The following is a 22,626-nucleotide window of genomic DNA, read 5'->3' on the forward strand; positions in this document are numbered from 1 at the left end:
GAAAAACGACACTCTGAATCCCTTCCTTTCGCACTTTCTGTAACCCAGCAAGATTTTCAGATAGTTCACTTGACAAAATTCTCTAACTTTGCAGTCAGTGAAAGGAACGAACCTTAATCTCCATGTTAAAAGAATAAGCAACAATTTATCAGAAGACATAGCCTGATATTTCACCTCTGTCTCTGGACATACAGAAATTTTCACGAAAAAAAATAAATATTTAAAGGCATCTTTATTGCTCATTCGCCTTCTGAACTCGAGCATGATTATTTTGGGGGTGCTGCTGCACCCCCTCGCATCCGTACTACCAGCACCTATGTCAGCAGGGCCTTCGTGTATCCCAAGTCCATGCGTGAGCAGCTCATGCCGCCCAGGTTTTTGCACTGCATTCTGGGGTTTGTAGTCTTTAAAATTATAGTGGGATTAGCAGGACTAAAAGTTCCATATTGCAAAGTAAAATACCTAGACTGAACGAGCTACTGGCGCATGGACCACAAAAACTTTAAGCCCCCCGGCCTTCCTGGCGGTCGGACTGGGTAGGATTGGAAACACAAGTGGTCAACCCTTGTTTCCAGTCCTCACCACTTTTTGTCCATGGTCTGAGGGCAAGAACACCTAAGCAGCCATTTTCTCTATTAGTGAAGCTAAGATGGCGTCAGTCGCCAGCTCGATGAACAATTTCCGGGATCTGTAACTGAATGGAGCTGAGCGGAGACAGGGCTTCTGCGGATAATGTAATTTGTTTAAACATTGTTACATTCGTGGTCCAGCAGTTCTCTGTTGCTAAATCTCCATTTCTGCCTCTCTCCAGCTGCAGCGATACAGCTGGGAGCATCATTCCGAGAAATCAATGTAAACAGAATTACACAGCCACAGTAATGCTTTGCCAAACGCCTTCGAAACGTATGGATAAAGGAGTGATTGGACGCAAGGGATGAGTGGATGCGGTGGGGAAGAAGGTGTGTGTGGGCAGTTTATGCGCTGTTGCATTGGAGTGAGCAGCTCTCTTGTTCTGTTGCAGGAGCTAATAATCTCAACACAGTTCATGGCCTAGGTGCATCTGTGCGTGGCTCAGCCTCTTTCACGTCTAGCGCCTGTGTCTGAGCCCATGCGCTAATTGCACAAGTGTAATTGTGCAATTTTTTTAAATCTCTTATTTCATGCTCAAACGTTTACAGAAGACAAAAGGGATTTTTTTTTACAAATGGCATAAAATTCTGATTTGCGAACCTGGAACGCATTCCAGGCTGCATTCCAGGCTGCATCCGAATTGTGTGCTATTTGCCAAAAAGACTCTCCCTTGATTTTAGTTTCTGAAAATTTGTTTGCAAACAGGGTGGGGTGCTCAGTTTCCACACATGTCCAATTTGCATGCGGCCAAATAGCGTCCAACTTTGAATCCCGTTTTGGGCGCGAGCACGAATTCGCACGCCAAAGCTTAATTAGCCCCTTACTTGTAATCAGGGACTTTGTTGTTAGGGCTATGTTCAAACTCTCAGCTTTTAGAGAGGCTTTAACTGGGTAATACATGAAATGCCCAAAAAATCTAACTTTAGCTCATTTACATAACACTAAATTGAAGTAAATTGGCTCCTGCCTTTTAAGGAATGGCATCATGTTTTGTTGTGGTCCCCTCATTTTTTTCTGCCTGATGTTGCTGGTTTTAGAACTTTGTGCGCTGTAGCACTGCTAAATCGCAGTAAAGTTTCTGTGCTCCCCCAAAACACGTGCGGAGCTGTAAATGAGGTAACACGAAGCGCTTCTTTACTCGCCCTGACAGTCTTTCCACTACTAACTGTGCAGATGAAGCCACGGCTGTCCACTTGGCCCATCACACAGCCAGAAGGCAGTGACCGGTAGAAACAAGAGTATGGGTCAGCTCTGGAACAAGAAATGTTCTGATGTTCTGGTGATTGCTGTTCACCCTGCTCAAGGCCCGGCTTTCAGGAGCAGTACCAGCCGTGTCCGGCCCACCATGTGCCTGACTGATATCCGTGCATTTATACATTGTCTTCCCCGTTATAAGGCCCTTCAACTAGGTACCACATTTAGGGTGCACGTCTGCTTAGCCACATTTAAAGAGAACATATACAGGTCCAATAGTTACGTACCCCTAACACTCCCTGCGTCACCTCCTTACCCTGTGATTCTACATGTAGGCACATAGTTCGGACACACACCTTTTTACCTGGGAATGGTAACGCTAGACATGACGCTTAGAAGACGGAAAGGGATCAGGAGGCACGGTGGGCCGCTTCAGTACCGCTTGTATTTTCATGACAGTGGTGCTGCGTGTGCAGCACAATTAAATGCTGCATTTTATTGGACAACATTGCAAAATATTTGTATTAAATACGAATTATGTATCATAACCTGATAGTATATTAATTTCCAGCTCCTTTATCAGGTCCAGATTGACAGCACATCTACATGCAAGACCTATGGTTCCCAGTTCTTTAGCATGTAGAGTGGACTTTAGTCCACCCCATGCGAGTGTTACCCTCTTACCTCATGATATAGGCAGGATTGGAGTGTCTGGACTGCAATGCATGAAGGACTATTTTACATCTCAAACGTACACTGAATAATCACACATGACATTATTTTTCTCATAGGTGCAGTGTATACAGAAAAATATTTTTTAGATCTTGTTTTGATTTTTCAGTGCAGGATCCTTTAAAAAAATATTTTAGTCAAGACACAAAATGCAATCCAGACCTTTTAGCTGTACCAATGCTTGTTATTCGGGGGATTCTGATTCTTTTTACTGAATGAACTGGGGAAAAAAGAAAGTTCTTTTCATATCGCTTTCGCGGATTGTCTTACCACCAGGGGCTCTTTGTGCCCCGTCAGCAGCCAGCCTTTCCAGTGCTTGTAGTCTTAAACATGCGCACAACTTATTCTTCATGTGGGCGGCCATATTGCACGTCAAGTGCTGGAATCTACATTTCACCAGGGTCGGACTGGCCTACAAGGCAATAGGGCAGTGCACATAGTGCAGTGTTTACTATCGGCTTGTCTTGCTGCACGGAGCACAAAACACAACGCTGCTGTGGTCACAGCTTGCCTGTGTGTGGCAGCACTATTTACTAAATGTGAAGAGTGCTGTGAACCCGACCGTACAAAATGTGTTCTTTGTACTAGACCTCGGCGAAGGTACCTTGGGGGAAACTGAAAGGATGGGAGAATGTGACATCACGAGAATGGATGCACACAAGAGCAGAGCAGCATCTAGGTATATTTTGCTTGGAGTGCATTTGACAACACTTTTACTATCCTGGTTCAGGAAGGATTTTTGCTGAGCAGTGGCGCGTTCCATTGTAGGCCATGAAACAGGTAATTATCAGCCAAGGTTGAAAATACGAAGATAAATAAGTTATTGCAACTTTAAAGTCAACATTTGTAAGCTTTGCCACTGAGGTCAACTTTGTTACCTGCTTGTGATGCCGTCTGTCTTCCATGGCTTCACTTGTTAAAGACCCCTTGTGCGCTCGGTGTCGTCCAGATCGCAGATTTTCCTGCCCATAAGCATTTTATCCTCCCTGTGTTAGAAAGCTGACTACCAATGCTAGTGTCTATTACGGTACGTACTGTAAAGCGCATGGAGGCCCCCGAGGTCAGCGACACTATAAGTCAGTACTAGCCAATAGGACTGTAATATAATGTGTAACAGTGATAGAGTTTTCACTGAATTCATCGAGCCATGCTACTGTGTCCTTCGGAACAGGCGGTGGTTACCGGAAAGATGGCTGAATTAGTTGAAGTCTCCATTGCAACATCTGCCGGCCACAGGAGTGAGTCCTGGAAAGGCCAACGTGCCCCTCCTCTATTCGAGGTGGAGCGCGTGAGCTTCGTCGGAGTGGGTTGGAGAACATCTGATATCCACAGAGCATCTCCCGCAGCCATGGTCCATCACAGACACAGAGTAGTTGTTCACAGTGACGCTCCTTGTCGCATCCGGCGAATGGGGTGCAGGAGAGCACCTCTGGCCGTTGAGTTTGCGAAATGTTTTGAGGACCGCTTTGGGGCCAGTTGCCATATTCACTCTTTCCCTTGCCCTGGCATGGACTCCTGGCTCCCACGTGACCCGTTGTCCTCCATCTTGAAAAGGTGCCATGAAAGGACTCCCGCTCCATGAAGAGCGTGTGCTGTATCCCTGCCCCCTCACCATCATAAAACAGAGGCATGGAGCTTCCGTTAAGCCTTCGGTTCTGACCTAGTAATTGGGAGCCGTGGGATGCGAGTGAGCGATGTAAGATGCCAGAACAAACAGTGTTCTCCCTGGGGACCGCAGGTACCTGCAAGCTTTACTTGCTAATTGGCATCAGTTAAGGAAGCGAAGTTTGCACAAATTAGGAGGTAATGTCACTAGAGAAGCAGGTTGTTTTACCTACGTGTAGCGAGTCTCCGCGGGGCTGGTGGATGGCGAGACATTTTATGTGTCACTGCGGCGCTGTTTCTATGGAAAGGTGCGTGGGTGTAGCGTTCTTTGCATTGCTGCCCCCTTTGGTCATTGGTGACAGGTGCAGGGGTGGAGCCTCCTACGGCTGGTGTACGTGAGTACGTACTTGTGAGTACCTGGGCGCCACAGCCTCTATCCCCGCCGATCTGTACTGGTTTGAAGTTGCCCAGCACATGGTACATTGCTTGTGACCGCATCCTCCAGTTGGTAGCCCTTACGAAGAATATATGGTCTGTCGCCGTCTGGGAAACTTGTGGCGGTGCTGCCTTTCTTGGCATTATTTGTGTAAATTATCTAATTGAAGAATATGAAATTAACTGAGGCCATTCGCATTCCACAGTCAAGTGAATCTTAGGACTTGTAGGCAATGCATATGTGCTCTGTCTAAAAAACACACATAAAGGCAGATGGCCCTAGTTCCTAAGCCTTGTGGATATCTTTGTTTACAGGTGATGCCTTCAGCTAGGGTACCATCAACTATCCTTACTCACACTTTAGCACAATAAATGCAATCTACCAATGAAGCATAGACTCTGGACGGTGCATGCAGCTGTGGTCTGCACAAAGAATTCTAACAAGCCTTGGTTACCAGCTCTTCAGTGATGCAAAGCTTGCCCTATTGATCCAATATTTTCTGAAGAATGTAAGGCGCCCCCTGGGTCAGTGCCTTTCTCCTGCCCATTATCAATGCAAGCGTACTGCCCTTTATGCACCCATTTGTGAGTGCAGGTACCAAAGTTGCTGATTTTAGAAAATGGTGATGATCTTGACACGCACTTAAGGATGCTTGTGCACGCTCTTCACCAGTGAAGCTCTACGCAGTATTTCTCAAAGTACCTGAGAAACTAAAAAAACTGCAAGTCCGAGACATCAAAGAAAAAAACCAAACTGACCACACTGGACAAGGGATAATTTGAGACTTCGGGATCGACACACACATGAACATTTGCACCAGACTGCAGTTGACACAAATTCTACATCCCCCCTCTTGCTTTAGGAAAGAAAACACATGCAGCTCAATGAAATACTTTCAAATTATTTTAATGCCTTTTGTCTGAAGATCACACCACGAGAAACAGCCAAGAGGAAAAAACAGTTTAGCAGCCCATCCTGCCAGCCAACGAACATGGGCACAGTCTGACTGCCCGCTAGTGTGGTTGGATGAATGATGTGATTGTGTAGGGCTTTGGAACAGAGCATTTCAGGAGGAGCAAAGACAAAGAGCAATGCACCCTTTAACACTGCTGTGTTATTTATCAATTTAAAACAATACTCTGTGTGCACTAAACACTTTCTGGGCAGTAGTTCCAGTGATGGCATGGAGCTTCCACCTGGAAACATCACTTGATAGGCGGGTAAAGGGTCTCCATCGATGACCACTTGACTGAGGTGAGGTGTTCTCAGAGGAGTCCTCTGAGAAGGCCTCACCGGAGTCAAAGAACCTTAGATCCCTCCAGTGTGGGAATGGGTGGCTTGTTTCCATTCGCAGACCTCGCTAGACAGTCGTTTTTACATCTAGCCGTAGACGACTCTATACATTATACACAAAAGTGTACATTTAATCATCCTCCTAGAGTGAGCCTACGAGGACATGTCGACTCTTCTACAACAACTAGCGATGTTACACTTTAAGAACAATCCAGGCTGCTCTGTTGTGAATCAACTTCAGGCTTTCCCGCTGTTTCCATCTCCAAGTGTCTCCAAGGGATGAGAGCCCCTTACCATGCCCTACAGTGAGCCCTTTTCTTTCTGCACAGACAGGGTGTAGGGCTGCATCCAAGGCTCTGTTGTGTTGCATATACTTGTATGAATGTTAATACTGCACAAACCTACCTATAACCGAGTGAAGCACTGTGCAATAAAAGTAGGACTAGCATCTGCATAGGATACAAATGATTGGTTTCAATCAAAAGTGACTTCAGGACTAAGAACTGGTTTGACTATTTCTGATGTCTGCCGAGCTGTGGTTGCCATTGGCTGCCAACTCTTCGCTTGTTGTTGCGGTGCCGAGGTCGAGGTTGAGATGCATTGGTTCACTTCACTGGACAAGAAATACGTTGCCAAAGAGACTGACAGATATGGACCTCTGTGTACATTAATAGATTGGTTATTCAACATATATACTTTTTCCTTGTAGTTGTGATGCGTCATGTGAGACCGTCATGCTTCCGGTAATAGTAGACTGTGTGGGCAGTCTACGTGTAACACCGGCAGGGAGGATACACGTTTCATTCAAAAATAGATGCAGAGCCGCTGGGGCTGCAGCAGGCCCTAACCCTGGTGTTTGGTTTCCCGCAGTATTTGTGTTGGACACCTTATTCCACCGGTTCTTTCTTGCACGTCAGGAGACCCTGGGTCTTAGGCTCCTGCAGTGCCGGGCACCATTAGGAAGGCTGCAGCTGTATACGGTGGATCCCGGAGGACACACTTTGAGGAATTGAAACTGAGCTCGCGGCGGAACCTCTCAAGTGGCCGACGCATTCAGGGCAAGCTAGGACGTGACAGTTTAGATATAGATGTGGTTACAAGCATGGAGTGGAGACTTGTGACGAGGAGGTGTGTGCTGTGTATTTCCAAATTTGGCACTGGCCAGACAGGTTTAGCACTCTCACTAAGGTCACCAGATTCAATTTACATACACTCAGTGAGCGGTCACCAGCATGGAGGGGCACAGCCCCATTCATGAAGAGGTAAAAGGCTTGTCACAGTGTCAATGTGTCGTGGTCATGGTGAATGCTATGTGGTTTTATCCCAGAAATGACTGGTGATGGCTACATTTTCTGTAAAGAAGCCATCATTGTTGACAACTTCTGATACTGAGAAAACATCCTAGATTCACAACCTACCTAAGACTTACCTGACTACGTGGACTCGGGTTTGGGTTCATCATGCCACCGACTGGTTCGCCAGTGGCTAACAAAGGCGAGCAGGAGCCTCTTGAAGGCACAAACCAGCAGACCGGTGCAGCATGAAGTGTATGTGGTCAATGGACTAGATACCATAAGAAACAGTTCTCTACTTTTACTTGAAGCTGCAACTCAGTTCTATGTGGTTTCTTTTTGGAACAATCAATTGCTCTGAGATTAATCTATGGCTCTTATGCTTTTTAATTTTCCTACAATAATCTTTGGTCATTTTTTTTTTTTGAGGAAGCCGGTGGAGAATTTGTTTTAATTCTTTTTTACCTATATATGCAAAGCCCCCCTTTGGCCCATAGGCTCCTTCCACTAACATACATTTTTGCCTTTCGTCATTGGCTATTTTTTTTTGACCTGTGCCTAACTTTGACCATAATATTTATCCTTACCGCTATCTTCCAAACTTTTGTGCTCGTGTAATGTTGTTCTCCGATTGTGAGTGGCACAATATTTTTGTAGCCCAAGAGTTGTATTGTGAAATCCAGTTGTGTGAATGAATCAGTGGCCTGGAGCATTAGGGCTTTACAGGGGTTAATTTGTATTTTAAAAAATGCTGGGGCTCTGGGGCTCTCATCAGGAGGAAGCAGCCCATTTCTCCTGTTTGCGCCGCCTAAAATAGAACCAACTACTAACCATGAAAGTGGGGAGAGGATGTGGCGTAATGACTAGAGCTGCCGGCTTCAGAGCTGCGGAACCAGTTTCGAGTCTCGGCGTCAGCTCAACATTCTGGGCAAATCACTTAATCTCCCTGTGCCTACCATAAATAAATGTGTCCTTAACTGGTGCTCATATAAAAAAACGCTGGTGTTGATGATTAAGTGCCGGTGCTAGGCACTGGACACCACTGGCCCAAATTAAGCACTTGGGGTTAAATGTGCCAGGTCAGATTCGGCAGTAATTAAAAACTGAGATTGAAACGGGTCTCGATCTGGCCTTATATTCCTTAACTTTACTGACAAAAACAGTGTTTGATTTCTGAAAATCGAATGTAAAAAACGTTAAAATAATTAATGTCGGCGATTTAGTTGCTGTTTATAATTTACGTTTTTCTTAATTTCTCATTCCCTAAGAGTTTTCAATATTTCCACGATGTTGTGTTTCTGTTGTATTCTTATGGTTTCGTGCAGCACACTGCTCGTGTATAGCGCAGTCTTGAAACTGGGCTGCCTCAAGGTGCTTGGAACAGGCCTCGACTGAGAGCTCTGGCGTTGATGCTGGAGGCAGTGTCAGTGGGTCAAAAGGTGCTTCCGAATACACCCCATCCAGTCTTTGGTTTCTGCTGAGCACACAGGGGAATTGATCACATATTCCATTTGGAGTTGTGATTATGTGAAAGTGTGAGGGAGGTACACGGTTGTCAAAAGGTGAAAGTGAAATGCTTGTAGGTGAATGGATGCGTTGTTTGTTTGGTGGTGATGAAGTGGCAGAGATGCAAAGAAGTGAGTGGATTGAGGAGAGAGTAAAAGAGGGTGCTGAAGAGGAAAGAGATGAGGTGTAAGACATGCAGATGGGGAGATGTGGAAAGAAAATGAGCAAACATCTCTAACACAAAGTGAACAATGCAGGAGTGATTGAGACATTCTGAAGACCACTACCCCTTCCACAGGCCTCTAATGTTTAATTCACCAGTCTCATATTTCATTTACAGTGCCCTTTAATTCGATAAACAAAAGAAATAGAAAAATGTAGCAAACTTCTGACTTCTAGACACCCTTCTGTGGTGGCCTGAAGGCTGGTCATAGCCTCTCGGGTCTTTGGAACCAGTAAGGCCTCCAGTTTTTATCAAACACTGGTTTGGGATGGGGGGGGGTGGCAGGTTGCAGCAGCCCCCATCTTCCCAGGCGTTGGGAAATGTTCCTCGTGGCCCTTTACAGCGCGCCAGGAGGCCCTCTCACAGTACCTAGTATGGGGGGAGGAGGGAGTGTTAGAAGGCTCGGGGAGGTTTGTATGGCGGAGAGAGTAAGACGCGCAAGGAGGCTCGGCTGAGGCCCTCTCACAGTACCTAGTATGGGGGGAGGAGGGATTGTTAGAAGGGTTGGGGAGGTTTGTATGGCGGGGAGAGTAAGACGCGCAAGGAGGCAAGCTCGGCTGAGGCCCTCTCACAGTACCTAGTATGGGGGGAGGAGGGAGTGTTAGAAGGCTCGGGGAGGTTTGTATGGCGGGGAGAGTAAGACGCGCAAGGAGGCTCGGCTGAGGCCCTCTCACAGTACCTAGTATGGGGGGAGGAGGGAGTGTTAGAAGGGTTGGGGAGGTTTGTATGGCGGGGAGAGTAAGACGCGCAAGGAGGCAAGCTCGGCTGAGGCCCTCTCACAGTACCTAGTATGGGGGGAGGAGGGAGTGTTAGAAGGCTCGGGGAGGTTTGTATGGCGGGGAGAGTAAGACGCACCAGGAGGCTCGGCTGAGGCCCTCTCACAGTACCTAGTATGGGGGGGAGGAGGGAGTGTTAGAAGGGTTGGGGAGGTTTGTATGGCGGGGAGAGTAAGACGCGCAAGGAGGCTCGGCTGAGGCCCTCTCACAGTACCTAGTATGGGGGGAGGAGGGAGTGTTAGAAGGGTCGGGGAGGTTTGTATGGCGGGGAGAGTAAGACGCGCCAGGAGGCTCGGCTGAGGCCCTCTCACAGTACCTAGTATGGGGGGAGGAGGGAGTGTTAGAAGGGTCGGGGAGGTTTGTATGGCGGGGAGAGTAAGACGCGCAAGGAGGCTCGGCTGAGGCCCTCTCACAGTACCTAGTATGGGGGGAGGAGGGAGTGTTAGAAGGGTCGGGGAGGTTTGTATGGCGGAGAGAGTAAGACGCGCAAGGAGGCTCGGCTGAGGCCCTCTCACAGTACCTAGTATGGGGGGAGGAGGGAGTGTTAGAAGGCTCGGGGAGGTTTGTATGGCGGAGAGAGTAAGACGCGCAAGGAGGCTCGGCTGAGGCCCTCTCACAGTACCTAGTATGGGGGAGGAGGGAGTGTTAGAAGGGTCGGGGAGGTTTGTATGGCGGGGAGAGTAAGACGCGCCAGGAGGCTCGGCTGAGGCCCTCTCACAGTACCTATCATGGGTGGAGGAGGGAGTGTTAGAAGGGTTGGGGAGGTTTGTATGGCGGGGAGAGTAAGACGCGCGGTTGTGTAGGTTCTGCTTATCTCTGTATTTCCTGCCGCTGCTGTGACAGATTAGACGAGATTCTCCGAAGGGTTCGTGACTGTTCGTGCGACAGTGTGTATCGCTGTTTAAAGCTTGACAGGGGGTGGGGCTCACGGGGGTGGGGGGCTAATAGGAGGAGATGGGCAACAGGCCTATTCAAGGGGTGAAGAGGCTTCAAGTCGGTGAACCGCCCTGTCATTTAGGGGGGCTTGTAGAAGGCAAACATAGCTGACAAGCCCCAGGTCCATGCGTGAGCAGCTGCTGAAGTCCAGGTTTTTTTTATTTTCTTTGAATGCTGGGACTTGTATCTTGTTTACTCCATTATAAACCCAGGACGACAAGTCACAAAAAAAACTTGGCACTGAAGCGACCCATCACTTTGCAGCTATGTGGAATAATTTATTTGGCGATTACACTTAGAGAGGGAGGGAGATCTTTTTTTTAGGGGGGGGGACTTTTGTATAGTGCCAACTCGATGAAGGTATCTGAGCGCTTTACATGAACACTAAGCCTGGGCAAAGCGCTACGCTTGCGTAGTTTGCGCTACTTGGCACTACGCAAATTGCACATAGCACAGTGCAAACACGCGTAGCGTAGTGCAGCAGTCATTTTTTGCTTGCTCGCGGTCCTCAACGTCAAGTTGGCGACCGCGAGCAAGCAAAATGACGTCCCGGCGAGACTTTTTCCTTGTTCGCGATCAGCAACATCAAGTTGCCGATCGCGAGCGTGGAAAATAAACCTACCGGTGAGCTTCTCAAAGCGGGGAGGTCAGGTTTCTCATTGCGAGTGGACGAGTATGCTCGCGACCGCTCGCGATGAGAAACTACCAGTCCGTGTTGAGAAAGCTGCCGCTCGAGTAGAAATCTACTCGAGCGGCAGAAAACAACCGATTGCACTGTGCAAGATGCAGTTTGCACTGATTGCACATTGCGGACAAGCACTCGGCACTGTGCAATCAGTGCGAATAGCATCTTGCACAGTGCACTACGCAGTTTGCGAAGCTACGCGTAGCTCGCGAAGTGCACTTTGCGTAGCTACGCTCTAGGCATTGGGCCACCTGGGTTTTACTTTGTGGACATGTCTTTCTGAGGATATTTATTTGATGCTGTAAGCTGTGGTGTCGGTTAGAGCAGACCTGTCTCATTAAAGCAGCCTTTCTCACAATTAATGAGGTGTTAGTCGTGTTGTGTCATCTCACCCGACCAGTTAGCTGTGAACACTGATGGGGAACGTGTGGTAGCTGCCAGCCTAGAACAGTGACGTGTGTTATTTGTGACAGCGGCTTTGGATGATGTTGCGTGCCGGGGACACCGGGCCGGCATGTGGTTGTTTACATGTCCGCGCCCCTTCCAAATCTGTCTGAGTGTGCTTTATTTTTCTGGCTTGTTGTTTTTCAGTGGCTCGCTTGCCAGTCGGGAAGCGAGCCTCCATTTGTCTGTGGCACAAAGTCAGAGTGAAATCACTCTGTTTTGTCGCACCACAGTTGTATAACGTCCTCCCAAACCGCAGATGTGGAAGGGGAGGGAAGGTGATGTGCTCAGTCAACACATTTTAAAAATCTTTGTAGCTGACAGGATTGCTCTGTAGGTTGAGTGCCTGCTGTAGTTGTCAGATTTGAATCCCTGCATGGACCAATTTATCCTTTCATCCTTCTGATATTGACGAAGGAGTACAATTCTGGAGGTTGGTAAACATCACCTGTTCTTTAAAGTGAAAGAAAAAAATAGTTTTTTTTCTGTGTTGTGTGTTAAATAAATAGTTAAAACAACTTATGATATTCAACAAGTACCTCCCTCAACCAGGACTAGCATCTAAACCAGTGGATCCTTGAGTTATTTTGGACTGTGTCCCAGGTTTACCAAAAGTAGCCTTTATTTGGACCCATCTTGGAAATTTTAGGTCTGGCGTAAGCTAAGACCTTTTGGTTCTATTAACATATATATATATATAATATACTTAATGATAGGGCCTTCCAGCCTGCCCTCTTTATCCTTTGGTCTGATATTGTATTACTCACGTTTTCATTCTGCTCACTGTAGCATACCGCATGGGAAAGCGGGTCAGCCCACGTCAGTCATTGGCTAACTTGGATGTGAGTGACAGCATCCTGCCCTTTCACAAGGAGCACATAAAGTAGTTCCCTCAGTGTCAGAGACTACTACGTCAACGTGGGATTTTTGAAATTTTACTATTAGTCAAGTGCCCAGGAGCTCCCACAACAATAACGTTTTTTAAAAAAAAACATTACAAAATGTACCAAGCAAAGGTAAAGACTGGCAATCAATGCCAGGCCTATTAGTTTTGCAAATGCTTGTTGTACAATATCGTCTGTTTGGTTTTGTGTTTTTATATCTGCATCCCTTTCTGTTTTAATTTCCTGCCTTTATCTTTCCCTGAGTCAATTGACTTTGTTTTTCTGCACTCTTCTTCCGCAGGGAGTTAGTTGGGTCCACTCTTGGGCTGTAAGCATTACAGAAATAGGTATAGAGTCATGGCCAAAAAGAGGCCAATGGTGTGCCCTTGCCTTGGTTATCACAGGACATTGCTAGTCCGTGCTTTCACCTGGCTGACCCCCAACACTTTTACCCTTGATGACAAGGAGCCATTTTGAAGCTGTGATTCTTTGTGGCACCCACTTTTCATGCATTTTGAGAAGGCGGTGAAACCTGAAAAGGGGAGGTTTTAGTTAAGACATCGGACCTGAACCCCTAATTCTTGGGGAATTTGATCAGAGCTACCCCTAAAAGATTTAATGAACAACGTTTGCAGAGTTCTTTAGCATTTGGTTTTAGGAAACAATCAAACCAGCTGCTTATGACTGTCACTAACGACAGGATACTGCTATCTGACTGGCTAGAGATTAAACAATATGAGTGGTCGTGTGGCCCATCTTTAGGTATTGTTGTTCACTTCTCCAGTTGCATTTATTACTCAAGCACTTGTGGCCATGTTCATTTGTGTGGTCACCACAAGTGGCGAGGAGGTACTGGTACCCAAGATAGACAATGACTTTGTATTTCCTTATTTGTGTCTACCATCCAAGCATCGCAGGGCATGTTGATGTCTGTGGGCATCAGGAGTGGTGGGAAGCTACTGGTACCCAAGATGGACAGTGTTTTTCCTATCATCTGTTGTGTCCGGTATCCAATCACTGGTGGGCATGTTGAAGAGTGGGGGCATCAAGAGGGGTAGAGAACTACTGGTACCCAAGATAGATAATAATTTTCTTTCACCTGTTGTGTACAAGCAATGGTGGGTAACCTTGAATATTTGGGGCATTCTTTGGAGGCTCTCCGAGACCTGAGCATCATTTATTAAAAGGTGTTTTTTTCTTTCCAGCGAACAACCCCATGTTCGGAGTGGAAGACGCCAATGAGGACACTATCGGAGTCCTGGTGCGCCTCATCACAGAAAAGAAAGGTGAGTGGCAGGCAAGGCCGTGAAGGGTGCAGAGTGATACCTCAATCGAGCAACTTCTGTATTTGTGTGCCAAAATCCAAACTACAGTATCTACGCTTGGCAGCAGAAAAAAGCTTTTAGGGTGCCCTAATTGGCCTATCCCCCACTTAGTGTAGACCCCTAAGCATTGATACCCTCGCGGGTGATTAACAGCGCTTTATAAATCCTGTTTGTTTGATTGTTTGATTGATTGATGTGGTCTTCAGCTTCTCTCTGACTCCTACAGCTCTTACTGACTATACTTCCTCTTTATGTGCTTACTGCTCGCACTGGAGAGTGACTGTGCCCTTCCAGTTGTAGAACGGATCCCGATGGTGGGACTCTGCGTTCCAACATCATGTTGTGGCCTCTGGTACTGGGACACCTCTACAGAAACAGGGAGAATAGTCTCCCGGTGATGCTCTCAACCAGTTATGGGTTCCTGATGTCCTCTCGGAGACACCACCTTCTCGCATGATTACATGATTGAATCTGTGGTTTAGCCGCTGTACCGTGTTGCCCACCTATGGCTGAGCGTGTTTGCGCTTAGCTTTCTGCAGATGCGATCTGCATCTCTGGACCAGTCCTCGCATCCCTGGGATCCCTCTTGCTTCCTGTGGGACTTGATACTGATTTTGTTAGACTGGATCCATGATAACCTTTGGGCATAAAGAGCAACATGATTTTCTAGATCTCTCTGCATGCAGTGGACATCTGATCTAGTCATTGAGGCAAAGTGATCGCGCATTTGATGGGTGACATCCCCATGTGCAGTCAGCAGGAAATTGATCATCGGAGTCCACACCTTCCCACCAAGTGCATTTCACGCAGACAAAGAAAGCCTTAGTGAGGCTAAAAGCTTCACTGTCATTGGATAACCCCGAAACACAGGTGCCACCCGTGAGGGGACCCAGTTGAATGAGAGCTCCTAGAAGTGACCATGTCCTGCTTCTACCCCGTTAGCCCTTTTTTCCCTGAACCTAGATTCTTACTGCATGGAGCAGCGGGAGCCGGCCATGTTGTCTGCCAGTCTCTTCAACACAGAGTGCACTAAGCACATCTCAGCAAGAGCTTTTATCCATAAATTGCTCTTTGTCACAGAAGTGCTGCTTGTCCCCCGTGCATGACATTTAGGAATGGATTGCACACAGCAGCCCTCAGTCTCATGCCTGCTGGAGTGTTACCCATGGCCGTCGCTGCAAGCAGGCGGAGCATTGATCCAGCGCTTACTGCCACTTTGATGCTCTTCATTTTGATGTATAGAAGGACCAGTGATTGAGAACGCTCTCGGCCCTCATCTTTAGCACTGCTGCAGGATGGACCGCGCTCCAGCTCACGCATTTAAGGCGCTTTAACATATACACTTTCATTTTAAGCTAGTTGGATAGTTTATTATGCAGCCCATATGCTGGCACAACTGTATTTACTTTCTTATTTTGTTTACATTTTGTATCTGCTTAGTATTTCTAATTCAGAGCTGAAACTTTACAGATGTGTGATTCTGTTGAACCTGATATGCCCCAGGTCCAAGTATCTGCCTGTCTCCAAGTAGTAAGGCTCAGCTACATGCACGAGGAGGATACATCCAAGGCTCCCATTGTTGCACCCAAAGTTTGATTTTAGAGCATCCTTAAGACAATAGAAAATAAAGCTACCTGCAGTCTGCTCAGCTGCAGATTCGGAGACAAACTTGCCCCTTCTTCTAGGGCCTGAATGTCCTGGCTCCGAAACTGTTGCAATTGGACATTATACATATGACATTCTGGAGCTCAAATCTTGTAGGGACTGAGGGGCTTATTTATAAACCCTGTGCACCGCCATTGCATCACTTTGTAACACGGTGGCATAAAAAATGTGCCACTTTGTGCCATATTTACAAAGTGACGCATCTAAGCAGATGTGTCACTTTGTAATGCCCTGTGCTACCTTATACCTGAGTCGGGTATAATGTATGCAGGGGGGGCGTTCCCCCGCATAAAAGGCTCGTAGAAGTGACGCAGTGAAATCTATGAGATTTCACTGCAACACTTCCAGGACTCACTTGCGGCAAAATCCTACACCTGCCTCACAGCAGGCGTAACTCTGACGCAGGCCCTTTCACATGGGGCTTGCCCCATGTGTAAGGACACATTCCTGGAGTTGCGTCTCTTTTCAGACACACCCCACCAATGCGCCACTTTTGCGCCTACAGATACATCAGGAATACTGACGTATCTGTAAATCCATGCTACATGGAGCGCCGTATAGTAAATATGGTGCATCCATGGTGTAGCACACGGAGGGCGCACTGAAAAGTGTTGCATCGCTGTTTTCATGCAGCGATGCAACACTTTTCATACATTAGGCCCTGAATCTTTAATATTTTTGTGATCTCTGAGTTATTGCTGCCTCTCACCACTATACCTGCATGCCGCATGCTTTACACATTGCTTAAACAGCTACAAAACCAAAGTTGCACAGGTTAAAGTTATGTATGTTTTTTAGTTGGTACTGTTTTTATTTTTTCAAAAGCAAATGCATTCAATACAGTAATTAATACAGAAATAGAGTCTACAGAAATGAAAGTATAAGATCTAAAGGAGTAAAGGGCATATATATATATATACATATATATGTATGTGATCAAAGCCAGGATTGGCCGAAACGCGTCATGCTGACAGAACCTCATTAAATCCATTTCCTAGTAAGCAAAGCTCGCAGTATTGCTGTTGTTGAGTTCTACCTGTCTTTGCTTCCCCCTCAGAGAACGCAGTTGCCCTGGAAGAACTGCTGAGGGATTATCAGAGTAAGCAGATTGTGACCACCAGCAGCAAGCCTCCAAGCAAGTAAGTGGCAGCAGATAAGTGGGCGCTGCTTGTGTGCAAATTATCGCTGTGATGCACAGCTTGTTGTTCAGAATCCAAAACAACATTTTGTGTGCCTGATGAAGGTCTGAGGGGCCGCAACGTGTAAGTTAGCGCAGGACAGAGAGACGCCCAGCAACAGAGTAGTATTCCCTGTTTGTAAATGAGTGATTGAATACTTGAAGGGTTCACAAAGGATCATTGTTTAAGTGAGGAGGGGTACAGGGAAAGTAAATGAGAGGGCTGCGCTTCTATGATCTGACCTCCCGCATGAACACCGTAACAACTCCGCCCCTGTGTGCTTTCATGAAAGGGATCTACAACATCAAGAATTTGTATTCACCCGCTACGTTCCTGCAAACGTATGTTTCTTACTGTCAGGACCCTGGGCCTGATTTAGATCTCGGCGGACGGGTTACTCCATCACAACGGTGACGCACATCCTGTCTGCCGAAATATAAATCTCATAGGATATAATGGGATATATGTTTCGGCGGACGAGTTATTCGTCACCCTTGTGATGGAGTAACCCATCCGCTGAGATCTAAATCAGGCCCTCTGTCTAGTCATTTTATCTCAAGAGGGAGCAGGTTCCATTTCCTACCTCTGCAGAGCTCACCAGTAAGATTGGGATTGGAGGTGAGCAGGAGAGCCGGCAGAGAGGGGGCATACATAGGGACAGATGAGAAGGGCTAAAAAGGAGCAGGTCCAAGAAAGGCAGAGGCATCTGAGAGGGAGGGTTGCGGATATGAAGAGGGAAGAGTGGACAAGTGTATAAGGTAGCTGGCTGAAGGTATAATTCAATTGTCCTTGAATAAAGTGTGGCTGTTGTGTTTTATATTCATAACAATGTACATGTTTTTGAGTGTACGTATTTATATAGCGTTGCCTTAACCTAGCATTAGCATAGCGCTAGGAACCACCAGGGCACAACGAAGGCCCAAACTAGAAAAATATACAAAGAAAAAGAGACGGGTCTTCAGTGTAAATGGCAGCTGTTGCTAATACTCAACAGATTTGTACAGCTAGTGTTTTGCCTCAGAAGGATGAAAGGCTGAGTCATCCCTGTAGTATTCAAACCTGTGACCTGGTTTTGCACACATCTGTGTAGCAGGAGTATTGCCTCTCTGACATATAATAGTATTGAATAGAAAGAGGCAGGAGTATAACTTATAAAGAGAATAAGGGAGTAGACGAGGATACAGAAAAAATCACATTAAAGAATAATAGAAAATAGTTTTCACCTTTTTCAGGTCCTGGGTGCCCTCCATATTTCTGGGTTTAATTAAACAACTTCCATTGAGGCTGGTGTTAACTTGCCAGCTGTGATCTGTGACGTCTCTGCTCAGTGGGCATTAGCCCACTGAGCTGTTTCCCTGACTTTACCAGTTCTTTGCTCTGAGATGCCACCATGGTGTATGTACCCTTCTGCACCACGAGGGTGCACGAGTGTCCATCATCCCAACCAGCTGCAGGTCATGAAAACCACATAATCCAATAGCAAAGCAAGCCCAGTGGGTTAAGAAAGGGGACATGAGACACATTGAAGCAGGCTGTCTCCCCAGGTATTATAGTCTATGTAAGGCCAGCCTTCCTGTATAGAGATGCAGTTCAGGTGAGACATACATGGGCCATGGTAAGTAAACAGCTCTAGTAAGTCATAAACATCTAATTAAGGCACATGCTGCGATGCCCCATAGACATGTGAGCGGAATGTTGTATTTTAGAAAGGTTCACAGCTAGACAGGAGGCAGGTTTTACTATTTATACAACAGATAGCGCCAACTAAAGCACCCTGGAATAGCCCTGGCACTATGGAAGCATATGCTAGCATGACATTATATAAAACACTGGAAAGGAATCAGACAGAAGAGAAAGAAAGGGAGCATAAAAACCCCACATTTGTAAGGAAACATGACAAAATAGAGTATAAAGAGGCTTAACTTCACATGGCAAAGCATTCAGAAAGGATGCTTACTATGTATTTTAATGAAACAAATTGACCTGCTCTCTTGGACATAGAGCTGTGCATGCATATACGTTTTAGATATGTACGTTTGAGGATTTATCAAACATAAACCGAGCTTCAATGCGTAGGAGGACTGTTAAAGGTTTGGGTAACTGGAGGATTACAGGTAGCAAGTGAAGGGGTTTGGGGGGCAGATTTAGACAGGGCATACTACATACTTTGAGATGCACGATTTTCCTAGTGCAATTAGCTTCCATCGTGTGAGAACACTCTCCGGGGTGATCCATTCACAGAACAGGGGGGGAGGTTACTCACTGTGTCTGGGATGCTGGCATTCGGTATGTGTCTGCTCATCTCACTTCCCCCCTCCTTCTCTCCGCAGGTTGCAGTTCCTGCCCCAGGTACCCCACATCTGCAAGCACCAGCACCACCTTCACACGGTGCAGGGCCTGGGCTCCCGCTCCGGCTCCTGCTGCTCTCGCTGCAGTCAGAAGAAATGGCCAGAGGTGCTCCTGTCCCCGGAGACGGCCGCAGCCATGGCCGCCATGCCAGTAAAGCCCCCAAAGCCAGTAGCCAAGACCGGCCGACCAGGAGAAATCACCATCCTCTCTGTGGGCCGGTAAGTCAGGGCACTTTTAGCATGTGTAGTTTATTCATAGATACTCTTGTGTGATTGAACAATTTCTCAGACTTTTCAATACACTCTAGGCATTTGGAGCTCAAAGTGTTTCTTAGGTGATGTTTCTAGAACGTCCATTTTTTTATAGCTTATTGTCCACTCTTCTCCTTATCACAATCACTTTGAAGCAGTTCTCACCAACTTCCTTCCTCGCACAATGCTGCGGTACCCAAATCTGGAACACAATCGCTCGTGATGAAGGCCAATCACGCCGTGTGGTTCATGACATGGTTGTGTCCTGCCATTTTGAAACATTTCTTGTGAGTCACTTGTCTGGCGCTGGTGGTGACTGGACAAGTGATGTCCATAAGGGACTCTTCGGCCTTCGTCAACCATTGAGGGACTGAAGCTGTACTGAACATCTCCACCTCCTTGATGACAAACTGTCCATTCCCTGAGTGGTAATAAGAGAGGATGGAGCCATAGGCGTAGCATGTCCTGGCACAAGAGGGCCACGCTGAACTGATTTTGGGTAATAAGAGGGGGGGATCCTTTTCAAAGGCAATTCAGGTGTCATTTTAGGGGTACACATGTGAAGGATGCAGGTTGGTTATCCAGCTACACTGGATATTCATCTTTGGCACAGTGTCAGGACAAGGACCGCACAAGGCAATGTGACTGAAAGCAGGATGCTAAAAACAGAGGAGGGGGGAAAGTTGAATTTATCTGAGCTTGTGGGTCTTCGGGAAGTTGACCTTCAACGCGGACATGAGGTCTAGCAACCTTCAGGACACTGCATGCAACATTCAAACATCAGAAGATCTTTAGAGGAACCAGGCGACCAGTCCAGTTTGTAAGACTTTGAAATGTGATTGTCTCTAGCCAAGCAAGAATATAGTGCTGATATTTTGTTGTTGTGTAGATATATTTGTACTCATCCTTCTTCATCGTACTACATTTGTTCTAGGTTCCGAGTAGCTCGCATACCAGAGCAGAGACAAAGCTTGAACCCCACAGAACTCAAAACCATCTCTGAGTCTAGCAACCACGACACCACAGAGGCCGCGCCCAGCCATCCCGTGGAGCAGAAAACGCTACTAGGAAATGGTGTGAAAACAAAATGGCTGAAACCAGCAGAAAACCAGCAAGAGGTGAGTAAGCTGTGTCCAGGGCCAGATCTCCTCAGCTCCCACGGCTGTGCATCTTGTTTGTCTGAAGAGAACTGTTAGTTATTTTCTTCTGACCCCCCCCCAAAAAATCTCTACCCATTAGTATGATCTTTAAGCTGGAGACCCTTTCTCTTACATGCTGCTGCAGAGGTTTCTGCAGTCTTCCTGAGGTTTGGTGAATGAGGACAGGGTTGGGTTGAGGCGTCTCCTGCGTTAGCAACTTGACCTAATCGGGTGCTGTGGATGGCTCAGTCTGGAGGGGTCTTAAGACCTAATTCCGAAGGACTTGGGAAACCTTGAATGTGGCAGCTTTTTGTCCGAGCTGCACTTGGCATCCTCCATCTTGATGTGGTACCAGAGTATCTTCTATATAAATATTGTGTCCTAAATATCATCTACAAAATATCTCCCCATTGGAGTAAATAATAGAAACTTCACACACAATGGCATGACATTGGTGTGAACAATATCTAAGGCACAAAATATGTGGCAGACAACATCTGTATGATATTCTTGCATACAACCTCTGTCTTGAATGTGTGTTATCTTTTTTTAGTAGGCCCAGGACACGGAGTGTAATACAGCCTGTGCTTTGTAACGGAAGTGTTCCGCAGTTGCCAACCTAGCGGGGAATGGAAACCCATAGCTGGCCTGCTGTCAGTCAATGAGCTGCCATCGAGTGATTGATCGCCAAGAACAGTAGTAGCCGGCCATCAGTTATTCAATGGAAGCTCATTGATTGATAGCAGGCTTGAAAAGAAGAATATAATTTTCTTCCCATTCCTCTCTGCTATGCCCGCACTCCCTTTATACCCATGTATTTTATTATTGGGTGTTTGCTAAATTTGCATAATTTTCTCTTGTGAAATTATGCCAAATTTCATAAAAACGCAGCAAAATTACACAAAATGCAAATCTGGCACTTCACACTAAAGTATAGCACTATAATTACAAGTGCTGCTTACGTTCTGTTCATCCCTGTTGTTCCCTGCATCCGCAATAGGATTTTTACCTGAACTGACTTGAAACTACACAACGAGGCATAATGGCAAATTTGGGTAATTTTGTGTAGCATGAAATTCCGAAAAGTATACAAGATTATGCCACTGTATCAAAGTTCGAACAGATCAATATTGTGATGTGGAGTTCAGGGTCAAATGCCCATCTGCTGCATCAATGTGATGTGTAAAAGTGGTAGGTGTGAAAGCCAGGGATCCTAATGGCCATGCCAATGAAGCTGATCCGCCGTCCCTAAAGTGGGCATCAGTCGTGAAGAATGCCCCAACTAATCCTGCATCCCTTCGAAGGAAGCAGGACTTCTGTCGAGCACTCTGTTCCTGGGAGAGAAAGCTAGTGAAGGTGCGGGTCATGTGGTTGAGGTTGTGCTGCCACCACAGTCCATGCTAAGGAACTTACAATTGCTGCGCCATGTTCCCAGTGCAATGCACGCTGTGAGTGGTTCTTGAGTTCTAATAGCAGACCGTGCCACTGAGTTCGAAACACCTTGTTCAGGGCTGTCACCGACACTTCCACCACATATTGTTCTTCAGGCATCTCGTTTGTCTTAAGAGAACTTCTAATTATTTTTTGTGACCAAAAAAACATCTCTACCCAATAGTGAGATCTTTAAGCTGGAGACCCTTTCTCTGACATACTGCTACAGAAGTTCCTGCAGCATGGTCTGTCTGTGTTGAGGACACTATTTACCACCCTGTGGTGAGCAGCGGGTTAATTGCGAGACTGTGTCAAACATATAGCAGTAGTTACCTTCTGCATTTCTCAGAGAATCTCTTTGTGGGACAGAGATCTTACTCGTGTAACTCACATTAGCAGAGATTGCCCGCCTTCAGATGCCAGTGGATCATCAGTGTTGCTTAAATAGGATACAAATATGAATTGAAAACCAAGAGAGCTGGCCATTCTAATCTGGGTGTTCAGTGAGTGCTGTAGGAAAGCACAACCGCTTTTGGCTCTTACAGTATTTCCTCTGTGTCTTTCCTAGTCTTCCTAGTTTTCAGTCTATTATTGAAGAGGTCTCGGGGTGGCATGTGGCCCCATAAAAACCATAAATGCTGATTTCCTCCTT

The 22,626-nt window shown here is 46.5% G+C and overlaps 1 protein-coding gene across 6 annotated transcripts in view; it reads left to right on the forward strand.

Moving 5' to 3' along the window:
• Positions 1 to 22,626, forward strand: part of RELT (RELT TNF receptor) — a 176,349-nt gene that overhangs the window by 118,542 nt on the left and 35,181 nt on the right. For all 6 annotated transcript variants that reach the window (XR_014967947.1, XM_085623313.1, XM_085623311.1 and 3 more), the window contains 4 exons: positions 13,842 to 13,922; positions 16,684 to 16,765; positions 19,135 to 19,371; positions 20,339 to 20,522. Coding sequence is in view for 5 of the 6 variants with exons in the window: in XM_085623313.1 (XP_085479439.1) it covers positions 13,842 to 13,922; positions 16,684 to 16,765; positions 19,135 to 19,371; positions 20,339 to 20,522 (584 nt within the window). In the remaining variant the exon portion in view is untranslated. The remainder of the gene's footprint in view (positions 1 to 13,841; positions 13,923 to 16,683; positions 16,766 to 19,134; positions 19,372 to 20,338; positions 20,523 to 22,626) is intronic.

The sequence above is a fragment of the Triturus cristatus genome, chromosome 8 (assembly GCF_964204655.1).
Source record: "Triturus cristatus chromosome 8, aTriCri1.1, whole genome shotgun sequence".
In the NCBI taxonomy this organism is placed as follows: Eukaryota; Metazoa; Chordata; class Amphibia; order Caudata; family Salamandridae; genus Triturus; species Triturus cristatus.